A 12575-nucleotide genomic window follows, 5' to 3' on the forward strand; every position below is an offset into this window, starting at 1 on the left:
AACTTGGGCAGCAAACAGCAACAATATATCAGCTCCCATGTTAGTACAGCATTTTCTGGTTTTGTACAGACTCTGACTGCTCTTGTCCCGTTGGCTCCTGGAACTGTGTGTGTAAAACACTGCATCTGGCCCACCTGCCCCACTCAGCGAGCGTGAGGCTTTTCTTCCCCAGCACAGGTAACTCAGAGGTCGCCAAACCCACCGAGCAGAGGACAGGGAAACAGGAGGGAGTTCCCGGCTGAAACCCACACCCAGCGATGGGCTGGCACTCCCGCGGTCACCGGCCACATCCCTTCTCCCCTTACTCAACAGTGTTTTACAGAAAAAATCGGCTTAAATTGGATGTGGATTGTGGTGTTGGAAGGTGTCAGCCCAGCCGGTGTGAGTCAGCCTACCTGCGGCCCTGGCAGCTGGAGGAGTGACAGGCGGAGTCTGGAGGGGGTGCACGTGCTGAGACCAATTATTTTATCCCCCACTTCCTAGCTTGCCCCCTCTTCCAGCTGCCATAGCCCTTCGCAGCACAAACCCCAATTTGTGAGACCCCAGGGCAAGTCCAGCTCGTGCACAAAAGTCGCATTCACGCTGGGAAAAGCTATGGCCAAGTGCTCTTCTTTTAAGCCATTCCGGGAGGGTTCCTTGGCCTTTCTGTTATGAAAGCCTGGGGCTGGCAGCCGCAAGCCAGCTCCCGGGTCCTGGGAGGTCAGCCACCCTCTCCCTTCACAGAAATGTCTGCAGGAAACGCGGACTTGCTGGCTCCGGGGCTGGAGACAGGCATTCTCCACCGTCCTGGCTCCGCTAATTGGCTGTAGATCATCCTGGGAACAGAAGGGACAGTTCTCAGACACCTGCCGTCCCTCCAGCCAGACGGCAGAGTTCAGGGCATGCCAGCCTGTGCCCGGGGGCCTGAGCGGTGCAGCCGCGGGCACAGTGGGTGGAGCTCCTTCCAGTGCCCCCTCCCGGGTCTCAGGGCGACCAGGAGCCACTGCTCCCCAGGTGTGGTCTCAGCAGGAGGGACCTGGCCCTCCAGGGAGGGAAAGGCCCATCTGTGGAACCAAGACCTGGCAGAGACGAATGGCCACTGAGCCCGGGCACCCCCCAAACCCCAGGTCAGAGGACGGAGATGAAAGCTAGCGGGGCAGGGCGAGACCAGGACTCACCCCGTTTATTCAAGAGGGAGCCAGGAGCCAATCCAGGAGGTACCCCTGCCCTCCCCTCACCCCCCAGTCAGGGGCAGAAAGGGCAGACGAGAGACCGCTGGCCGCATCCAGGCCCCATCTCAGTAATATCCTGTCCATCCCGGGCGACGCTGGGCCAGGAAGCGGCTTCTTACTTGAAATTTCCGGTGCTGCCTTTGGAGGCCAGGCAGGGCTGTGAATAGCCATTGTGGCCGGACCAGATACCAATCAGTGATGGAGAGGGCCCAGCGCAGGCTGGACCGGGGGCGCCACAGTCGTGCCTGCAGCTGCCTGGAGCCGGGCTGTCCCGAGGGCAGGAGGCGGCCCCGTCTTGGTCATTTTGGACTCCCCAGTGCCTGACACAAAGGCCACCAACCGATCAATAGTTTTAACTGAGACCTGGGCCCCTGTTTTGGAGAGCCCTCCATCTAATGAATGCACACCGTGCGCACACAAACACACACATACACACGCACACACGGAGGAAGCGTGATACAACTTTTTCTAAGTCTAGAAAAATGATTTTCTGTTGTTGAAACAAAGCAGGCGAGGCCAGGGTGTTAGATTCTGTAGCCCCCTCAGGCTCTTACTAATCAAAACACAGCGTTTCTCCTTGTCGCCCACACCCCCACACCGAGCAAGCGAGCAGCTCCCTGCCCTCCGAGCACCCCTCCCCCTCTCCCCCGCCCCAAGCCCTGCTCAGCTCTCACCAGGCCCCTGAGACTCCACCGGCAAGCTCCCAGCTTCTCCTCTCTGTCCCCTCTGGCCAGTTCCCCACCTCCTTCCCCACTCTGCGGCCTGGGAAGGGGGGGCAGGCCATTGCCCTGTCCCGCCTCGGTTCTGGCTGGTTGTCCTAGAGCTGGGGTCTGAGATGACCCAGAGTGGGGGTGATGGGTAACCCGACAGTGAGCAGCCGAGGTGACCAGGCTGCCTCATGCAGAATAACTGAGGGCTCAGTTATAACTAGTTACATGTAATCATAGAACAACACCAAGTTTATATGTCTAGTTATGTGTGCTTTACACACACAGTGAACTATGTTATCTTCATGAAGCCACCCCACGGTTTATAAGGAGCCTTTACAAGCGTGACTTTCAGGACAGCCCTGCCGGGCAGTCACTGCGATGCCATTTTCAGGAGGGTAAACTGAGGCCCGGGAGCTGTGGCTGCCCGAGGGCTCTCAGCTGTAGGCGGAGCAGGGACTTGAGCGCAGGCCTGGCTGAACCCCGGCGTGTGCAGGGAGCCCCTGGGGGTGGACAGGGTGAAAGGCCAGCGTGGACAGGACCCCGAGCCCAGCGGCTGCGCTTGTCACGTGGAAGCCCCTGCGAGACCCTGACAGCATCTGGGACTCAGACGGCGGACTCAGTGCTGACAGATGAGGTGGACAGAGGAGGGAGTCTCCTGGGCCTCGGAGGATGGGGCGGGGGGAGGCGGGGAAGGAGGCACCCCCATGAGGAAGCGGGTGCTAGACCACACCGGGTACAGGGGGGCCGATGAGCCCGGGCAAGGCACTGGATCTGCCGTGGGCGCGGAGGGCGCATGCTGTGTGAGTGGGGACACCTGGTGGCTGTACACAGGCCGAGTAGCCACATCACCGGCACCTCTGCCCGGCAGGGGCGGCTCCTCGGGCCCTGTCTCTGCCTCTTGCCCACCTCTCTGTCGCCGACTCCATGACCATCCCCTGGGGCGCGGGAAGAATCAGAGGCGCCGGTGGTCAGGACTGGGCCTTCAGACAAGGGCTGCCCCACCAGCACACGGTCCCCAGGGGCTGGCCTGTTGGCACATACCCACCCCAGCTTCTGTGCCTCAGCTCCCTGTCCCTCCTCCACTTCAGCCCGAGGCTCCATCCCCTGGGGAGTGCCTCCCTCCCACCTTGGCCAGCCCACCTCTGCTCTACAGAGGGCCCCTCCCACTCTCCCCCACGATCCAGCCCATGTCTGCAGTGGGAGCCCACCCTGACACTAACCAGAGGCCGTCGTGGCCCGTGCTCCATTTGTAGTTGAGGCAGCCCCCCCTTTCTGAGCAGGGCTTGCTGGCCAGGGAGGCAGAAGGCGGAGAGGCCGCCCCAGCAGACAGCTGTTGTGATGAACATATGAAGAGAAGTGGACAAGGCGGTGTGGGCCTGGGGCCTGGGGGACAAGGCGGTGCGGGTCTGGGGCCTGGGGGACAAGGCGGTGCGGGCCTGGGGCCTGGGGGACAAGGCGGTGCGGGCCTGGGGGACAAGGCGGTGCGGGCCTGGGGCCTGAGGGACAAGGCGGTGCGGGCCTGGGGCCTGGGGGACAAGGCGGTGCGGGCCTGGGGCCTGGGGGACAAGGCGGTGCGGGCCTGGGGCCTGGGGGACAAGGTGGTGCGGGCCTGGGGCCTGGGGGACAAGGCGGTGCGGGCCTGGGGGACAAGGCGGTGCGGGCCTGGGGGACAAGGCGGTGCGGGCCTGGGGCCTGGGGGACAAGGTGGTGCGGGCCTGGGGCCTGGGGGAAAAGGTAGTGCGGGCCTGGGGCCTGGGGGACAAGGCGGTGTGGGCCTGGGGCCAAGTCTCCGAGGGAGCGTGGTGACTGACCAGATGCTGTTCCTCACGGCTGTTTCTGTCAGCCTCCACTCCCAAGAGTGTGGAGGGGGTCCATGGGACAAGCCTCCTGGGGACTGAGACTGGGAGAATGGGCTAAGGTGGTTTCTAGAAGAGCATGCCTGTCAGGAGTGGGCACGTGTCCTTGGCTGGGCCCCGGCCTCTGGGCCCCAGGGTGGTGCCCGGCCTCCAGGAAAGATGGGGCCCACCGGACGGCAGCCCTGTCGTCTGAGCGAGGCAGGGTCGGATGGGAGCTTGGCTGCCGCTTATCTCTTGGCACCTGGAGGAGGAAGTAAAGGCAGCAATTAATTGTACAAGGGGGGTGGTTTGTGCAGCTTCAGTTCAGAGAAAAAGTTTAATTATCCCTAAACCTGAATGCAAATTAATTAGCCTTCCACATGAGGAGGGTGAGCGTCCCGGCGCCTGCGGCCCGGACGTCACTGCGGATCCGAGGATGCTGGGGAGAGGTGGGCAGAGGAGCCGGAGTCCCCGAGCCCCCGGCCAGGGACAGCAGCTGCCTCCACCTGGCCCCAGTAAAGTCTGAGGTGAGCACCGTAGCCCACCTGCCCCTGGCGGCACCTCCAGGAGGGGCTCTCCTGCCCCTGCCTTCCCCAGGCACAGAGCAGGAAAAGGTGAGAGGGGGAAGGCAAAAGGGGAATGAGGGGACAGCTTCCAAAAATGGAGCCCAAGACACTTTTTGTGTTTCCTTTTCTTGCGCCTCTTCCCTCACGTTCCACGGAGAAAACAGGCCGTAGATGCCATTAGGACTGTCCAGGGGGCCCCAAGGGAGCACTGCCCCTCGCGGCCGTGGCCACTGTAGTCAGCTGCTGGGTAGTGAGTGGTCAACACTGCCCGGCAGGTTTGATCCGCAGTCGCTCTGTCGTTTAGAAATGGGAAGAGCTTGCTTAGAAATACGCAGCAGTAGTCTTGTCATCACCATCATATCACTACCACCATCATCATCATCATTGGATCCAATTGGAAGGGGTTAAACAAACAGAATAATTTGCAGAGTCAAGGAAGGATTGAGCCACTGGAAAGGCTAAGTGAAGCTGGGCCTCAGAGAGAATTAGGAGGAACTCAAACGCCATCAGACTTCCCTTCCCATCACCCCCTTCTGCATGTCAGCGGGCTCCCGCTCTACCGACAGCCTGGCTCCCCTCCAAATGCAGAAAGCATGGCTGCGGGCAGCCCAGAGCCTTGTTTGTTGCAGCTTCAACCTCTTCGAAGGAGGATGATCTGGTCTCAAGAGTGAAAATCCAGGAAAGGGGAAGAGGTGCCCAACCTCATTCGCCAACAAGGGAAATGCAGTGAGAGACCTCCACAGCCACTGGGATGGCTGGGATCAGAAGGCAATAGTCACCTATTGGTGAAGAGACGGAGATCGGAGCCCCACTGGATTGCTAGCTTGACTGTAAAATGGTGCGGGCACTTCAGAAGCAGTCTGACCGTCCCTCAAACTGTTCAACATAGTTACCACCAGACTCCTAGAGAAATGAAAACAGTGCACACAAAAGCTTATACACAAATTTTCGTAGCAGAGTTTATTTATAACTAGAGGCCCGATGCATGAAGATTTGTGCAAGAATGGGCCTTCCTTCCCCTGGCTGCCGGCACCACCTTCGCTCCGGCCCGGAGCCGCCTTTCCGCCTTCACATGCTGCCCAGAGGCCTGGAGCGGCTGGGGCGGTGCAGAACGCCTGCATCATTGCCATGGTGACAATGCAAGCATCCCGCCCCCGGCCGCTCAGCACCTGTGTATGCAAATTAACCAGCCATCTTTGTTGTGTTAATTTGCATACTCAATCCTGATTGGCTGGTGGGCATCGCAAAGGTACGGTCAATTTGCATCTTTCTCTTTTATTAGTGTAGATAGCCAAAAAGTGGAGACAACCCAAATGCCCATCAACTGATGAATGAATGAACGAACAAAATGTGGTCTATCCATTCAACAGGATGCTATCTGACCATACGGAGTGACATGTGATGCACGCTACCACATGGATGGACTTGACACTGAGCATGTGACGCTACATGAAATCAGATGCAAAAGGTCACATGCTCGTTATTCCACTGATAGAATTGTCTAGAAGAGGGAACTCCATAGACAGAACGCCGATTGGTGGTTGCCTGGCTGAGGTGGGTGTGGAAAGTCACTGACTGCTTGTGGTGTGAGATGCCTTTTTAGGTGATGAAAATGTCCTAAAGTTAGACTGGCGATGGCAGCACAGCTCTGTAAACACTAAGCCACCGAATTGTGCGATTTAAATGGACAGATGTTATGGTATGTACATATGTCTCCATAAAGCTGTTAAAAAATGAACCCAGGGGGCCCTGGACAGGTTTCTCCGTGGTTAGAGCGCTGTCCCCACCTGAGGCAGGTGCCCCGTTCTGAACTTGCTGGGACCAGTGGGGGCAGGGGCAGAGGGAGACGTGGCGGCTCCTCTGAGGACCAGCAGCTCTGGACAGAGCTAAGGTCCTCATTGGGGGAGGCACACTGTTCCCAGATTTAGTAGGTGCCCACCACACTGGCTGTTTATAGAGAATTTACCTGTTCCCACCAAGGCCTGCTCCTGAATTCTCTCACAATTATCCCAGCCCTCGGAGTTAGGTAGATAAGACCCATCCTCTATTGTTAGAGGCTCAGGTTAAATCACTTTGCCGAAGTCACTCCACTAGTAAGTAAATGTGGGGCCAGGGCTCAACCCTGGATCTGACGCCAGCCTCATCTCAGTCATTAGGCCAGGCTGCCTCCTCTGGCTCAATACACGCTGTTGGAAAATTCTGGGACACGCCCCTGGAGACCTAACTTCAGGCCCATTCTTCTTTCATTTACTCTTTCACTAAAGGAGACCCTTCTAACATGAGAACCTGAACTTCCTTTGCTGGCCGAGCACCCATGTTGGTGGTCTCTGAGAAGGGCGAGGAGCCTGGAGATGGCTGTCCAGCCCCCAATGGCCACTGCTGTCCCCACCACCTTCCTCCCGCTTGCCAAGGGCAGAAGGAACTGGGCCAAGAACAAACACATCTTGCCAAAATCATGACACAGTAGGACAGCAGCAGTCTCCTGATCCACCAGCAGGTGAACCCTCTCAAAACCAGAATTGGGGTTCATTTGGGAAGATCCATGCCTGGTGCACCAATACAACTTATTTCCCATGTCCGCCAGCTGCCCCCTTAATCGGCACTCGGATCCCACTGGCAATCTGATGGCAGAGTTGATGGAGGGCAAGCCTGCTGGTTTCTTAGCTCTTCTCCCCTTCTTTACAAATATCAATACACCGGTTTCCATCTCTGGTCTCAGCATTTCTCTGCTGCACTGTGACTCTCACCGACCCGATCTGCACGCTCCTCCTGCCTCAGGTGGGATCCAGATGGGCACTGGCTTGCTCCCCTGTCCCCTCCCTCAAGCTCCAGGTCCTCTGTGCCCACATTTGCCCCAGCCTTCCCCAGACAGAGCCTGCCCTCCTGGAGAAGGCAAGGCGCGCCTAGGAGCTGAGCGGTTCTGTTTCTCTCTGTGTTCTGTTGCCAGCAGACCATCTGCCCATGGTGGGCGTAAGTTTCCTCCTTGTCCTCTCTGCCAGTGGGGGAACAACCTTCCGTTGCCCTTAGCATTCCCACCCACTCGATCACTCTGAGATGGAGCCCTGGCACTTTCTTACACGGTCCTGCCGTGCTTCGTTTACGTCCACGGTCACTGGCCCAATGTCCATCTTTCAGTCGGTTCCAGCTAACACGACCCACCTCCGTGGGACAGCCCCCTTTCCTCACCACTGGGAGTACTAGAACTTGGGACAACCAGCTGTGTTTTGAATTCCTCAACAACGGAGACCATGGTTACCAGAATGCCTGGGTAAGATTAACAGCACCTCTTGTTTATAGAGCTGTGTATGTCACTGTAGGGTTAGGGCCTAGGTCACTCTTACTGTCTTCATTTTATTATTATTATTATTATTTTAGGAAGAGGAAATAGATCTTTGTGCCACCCCAGGGCCCTTGCGGTGTCACAAAGTTGTCTCTCAGTTAAATTCTTTTTTTTTAAAATATATTTTTATTGATTTCAGGGAGGAAGGGAGAGGGAGATGGAAACATCAATGATGAGAATCATTGACTGGCTGCCTCCTGCATGCCCCCTACTGGGGACCAAGCCCACAACCCAGGCATGTGCCCTTGACCGGAATGGAACTCGGGACCTTTCAGTCCGCAGGCCGACGCTCTATCCACTGAGCCAAACCAGCTAGGGCTGTCTTCATTTTATAGACAAGGACACTGAGGTCTAAAGTCATGCAGTTGTGTTCTGGTGGAGCTGGGTGGGTCTAGAGCCCAGGTCTCCAGCTCCAGAAGCCAAGTCCTCATCCACGTCCCTGAGCACGTGACAGAGAAGGCAAACCTGGATCCGGGTCCCCAGAGGACCTACCGCAGCCTCAACATCACGGGCATGACTAACAGCTTGCCCGGGACAAAGGGCCTGGACACGGAAGGAGAGGGAAGGCTGTTCTCCAGACGAGACAGGAGCCGACGTCACAGGGTGAGAGGCTTCAACGAGATCATTTGTTCGCTCAGCAAATACAGGCCAACCACCGGCCTGTCCTCCCAGAGCCCTTGGTGTTCCGCAGGTGAGGACTTCATTCTTCCCAACTGGCTCCCCGCCCCCGCCCCCCCATCTCTGTGGGCCCAGGACGCTGCTGGCCCCTCAGGACAAGCGACCTTGAGCCTCATTGTGTTAGCAGCAACAATTCCTGGTCATCCTAAGCCTGTCCAGACGCCCAAGCTCGGAGTTGGTGTCCTGGCTGTCCCAAAGGAGTCTCACCTGTTTGCTCTTCGCTTAATAAGGCCTTTCGGTTATCTCACTAAAGAGGCTAACCGCTTACCGCTGTGGAGAGTCACTGATTGGAGGAGAGGCTCTGGCTGTGGAGAGAGTCACTGATTGGAGGAGAGGCTCTGGCTGTGGAGAGAGTCACTGATTGGAGGAGAGGCTCTGGCTGTGGAGTCACTGATTGGAGGAGAGGCTCTGGCTGTGGAGTCACTGATTGGAGGAGAAGCTTTGGCTGTGGAGAGAGTCACTGATTGGAGGAGAGGCTCTGGCTGTGGAGAGAGTCACTGATTGGAGGAGAGGCTCTGGCCGCGGGGGTTGACGGTCTCGGGGCAGCTGCCGCCATGACGTGAAGCACTTCAGAGTGGCTCTGTCCCAAAGTGGCTTCCCGGCTCTCAGGACTGAGTTTCAGAGCTGGTGGTCCGCCCTCGCTCGGTGTGGCTTCTAGAAAAGAGATGAAAGCAAAGGAGCGGGTTTCCTCCCAGCTGTACTCACACGAGGGCACCTTGGAGCCTCACAGCTGCATCTGTGGTGGGGACGAGGACGCCGGGCTCACGGTCCCTGGGCTGTGAGGTCAGTGTGCAACAGTGCTTTCTGCGTCAGAAATCTCCGTCGGCAGGTGCGGTTGGCATATGTATCATAAAGGAGACCATGTTGCTTTTCTGGTTAAAGCTCATCCGTGGCTCTTCGTTGCTCCGCCCAGTCGGGCCCCTGCCTGCCCCCGCCTTGTGCAACTCCTCCCTTCCTCCCTCCAGCCCTGCTGGCTCTTGAACCTTTTCTAGAACCAGCTGAGCTCCTTGGGCCTCAGGCCTCCGTGTTGTCTGTTCCCTCGGCCCAGCACGCTCTTCCCCAAGGTGCTGCCTGGCTGGGCCCCCTCCTTTCAGATGTTTAAATGTCCCTCAGAGGCGGTTCCTGCTCACGGTCCCCTCCCTGGCGGCGCCTATGTCCCTGCCCTTCATGGAAGTAACCACAGGTCTCGGTGCTTTTATGAATTCACTTCCTGTTTCTGGTCTTGCCCTTGTAGGATGTTGGTTCTGTGAACATAAGGATCTTGTCTGTTTTGTTCATTCCCAGGTCTGTCTTCAGTACCTGACACACGAGGCATCTAAGCAGTTGTTGAATGAGTGAATGAATGAATGAATGAATGAGTGAATGATTGGCAGGGAGCCTGACTTGTTTCCCAAATGGCCCCTCTTCCTTACACCTGCTCTCTCCCCTCAGATACGGGGACATGGTGCCCAAGACGATCGCCGGGAAGATCTTCGGGTCCATCTGCTCCCTGAGTGGCGTCCTGGTCATCGCCCTGCCGGTGCCTGTGATCGTCTCCAACTTCAGCCGGATCTACCACCAGAACCAGAGAGCTGACAAACGCAGGGCGCAGAAGGTAAGCCGAGACCGGGCGGGCGAGCGCTGGGCCAAGAGGCCTCACAGTCAGGTGGCCGGCCGGAGTTCCCGGGAGAACCTGGCGTGGACGCCCGCTGGCTTGGAAAGGGAAGGTGGCTGGGATCCCTTCTTCCCCACCACGTGTTCCAGCCCGTCAGCTGCCCATGCCACAAGCCCTCATGACCCAGAGCCGATTATCTCCTCCTGGACATTCCGTACCATTTCCACGGCCCGGCCCCCCTCCTAGACCTCCTCTGCCCTCTCCCACCAGGAGCTGCCTGGCGGACGTCACCGCTTTCAGTGCCGACAACGGCCCAGACAAAGCACAGGGACAAAAACACATGTGCTGGAGAGAGAAACGAGTCCTCTGAAAGGAGAACAGTCTGAGGCCACTGAGATGGGGACGAACGGCACAGCGGGTTCAGTCGCCCCGGCAGCTCTGGGTCGAGCGGAGCCATGGCCCTGGGGAAGTTCAGTGTGTCCAGGGGCCCCTCTGAGGCGGGCAGGGCAGGGGAGCCCTCACTTGCCCGAGTGGGGAGTCGGCAACAAGCTCGGGCACCTGGGCGGACGCCGCCCGTCCTGACGGGCCCCACCTTCCATCCTGAACAGCCTTCTGGTGCCGGGCCGGTGAAGGTGCTTGGATGGCGACTTTCACCAGGACAGGGGAGGGCCGAGGTGGTGTCCACCCGTCGGAGCATCTCACCTAGAGGGGGACTCTGGCTACAGGGGCCAGGGCCCTGGTTGAAAGGGTCGTTCATGGAGGCTGAGGTTTTGTGTCCCGACTTCATTCTTGCTTTCATTTCACTCCACAAACATATACTGAGCACCTACTGTGTGCAGGCCCTGTGCACTGCAGCTGGCCCTGCACACACAGGGCAGCCCCCACGTGGCAGGGCCCCGGCCTCAGGGGAGGAACCGGACTTGCAGCGGGGTCTGTGTCCCAGTGGCATAAAGCCACAGGTCCAGGGAGCCAGCTCCGGATGGATGTGACTTACATGTAATAGCGCTTAATAGTAGCACACAGATCACATAATTACATCATCCATCCCAGCACAGCGCCTTCGTGTGGCCCCCTCTTTGGCCTGTGCTCATGAGTCTTGGCTTATCTTGCTCGGAGTGAGTCCTGTGGCCAGGACCAAGCTGCTCTGTGCTGTCCCCTCCGCCTCCCAGCCCCATTTCCTACCTCCTCACCCAAGGTCAGGGCTCCCCTCCCCTGCCAGCCACCCCAGAAATGGTCTCCTCTCTGCCCTGTTCCCGTCAGCAGGCCAGCGTGAACCAGCCCTGAATTCACTGTGCCTTCCCAGGCAAGGGGGAGGGACCCGGGGCTCTCCTTCCCACACCAGGAGCCTAAGCCCCAAGGCCCAGGGCTGGGCTGACAGGGAGATGGCCGGCAGGTGAGGTTCAAAGGAATCCTCGGCTCCCCCAGAGCCAGGGCTGTGCCCACCGCTCAGCAGCTCCCTTCCCCTTGGTACCCTCTGTCCCCACCCCCCCGCCTGCTTCCTGGAGCACCCCATCCACGCCGAGTGGAACAGAGGCCCTTTCCCTGTGGACTTCAGGGCTCACCCTGTGACTAAATCCAGAGGCATCAGCGTTGGCACCTTCCTCTCTGCCACCGCCTTCTGCCCCTCGGCCCCCTCCTGCTCTCCCGCCCAGGCTCCCTTTGAAGCCAGAGTAAACATTTGCAGCGTTTTCACTCCCCTGCATACTCTCGCCTCCAGGCTGCTCAGCCAGAGAAGGGCGAGAATGCAGAGGGCAGGGGAAGATGGGGATACTGCCCGCTCCTGCTCCTAGGATCTGTGAGGCAAGGGGGTCCCGGGGACGTTGTGGGGCGTGGAGAGAGGGGCAGGGAGGTCAGGGAGGCTGATGGTTCTCAGCCCAGGCCACAGACTCGGCTCAACAGCCATGACGGTGAGCTCAGCCCACAAGCCTCAGGTGTCAAGGCTCAGCGTGGTCACCCCTCCCCTCCCTGGCTGATTGTGCTCGGGGTAATTACTGAAATCACTCCGTGGTGTTTGCCTGGGACTGTTCTGAGCCTTGGGACTTGGGGACAGAGGGGCCACATCTCCAGGTCCTGCCCATCTTTTTATTTTACTGGAAATGCTTATTGAGATTATAGATCCACAAGCACAAGCACTTGTAAGATTATCACAACCAGGGTGTGGACACTGATACAACTGATCGCAGGCGATCCATCCATCAGTCCAGTTCAGATTTCCCGCTTTTGTTGTTGGGGTGTGTGTGAAGTTTTCTACAATGTTATCTCCGCTGTAGGTTTGTGCTTTAATCCCCACCCCCTTTTATAACCACACCCTCCCACCCTGGAGCCATCCCACCCCTAACCTCTGGAAATCCTTTGTGTCCTCCACGTACCAAATATTTTCCTTTGAAAAAATGTCGTATGAATGGACTGCACAGTAGGCACCCTGACTCCTTGTGTGGACGTCCTGGAGACTCAGCCAGGTGTGTGCATCCAGGTGTTCCTTTTGCCGGCTGGTGTGGGGGCACCGGTTGGTTTAACCATCGCCTGAGGGGCGCCTGAGGCGAGGCCCTCTGGTTCTCCTAGAACAGGCTGCTGTGAACGTCCAGTGCAGGTTCCCGTGAACATTCCTCTGGGATCCATGCCCGAGTGTGGCTGCCTGTTC

The 12575-nt window shown here is 58.2% G+C and overlaps 1 protein-coding gene across 2 annotated transcripts in view; it reads left to right on the forward strand.

Annotated features, from left to right (window-relative positions):
- The window catches only part of KCND3 (potassium voltage-gated channel subfamily D member 3), a 137494-nt gene that overhangs the window by 117716 nt on the left and 7203 nt on the right, over positions 1–12575 (forward strand). For both annotated transcript variants that reach the window (XM_080649315.1, XM_080649316.1), the window contains exon 3: positions 9772–9934. In XM_080649315.1, coding sequence (XP_080505441.1) covers positions 9772–9934 — 163 coding nt within the window. The remainder of the gene's footprint in view (positions 1–9771; positions 9935–12575) is intronic.

This window comes from Plecotus auritus (assembly GCF_963455305.1).
Source record: "Plecotus auritus genome assembly, chromosome: 12".
NCBI classification, from domain to species: Eukaryota; Metazoa; Chordata; class Mammalia; order Chiroptera; family Vespertilionidae; genus Plecotus; species Plecotus auritus.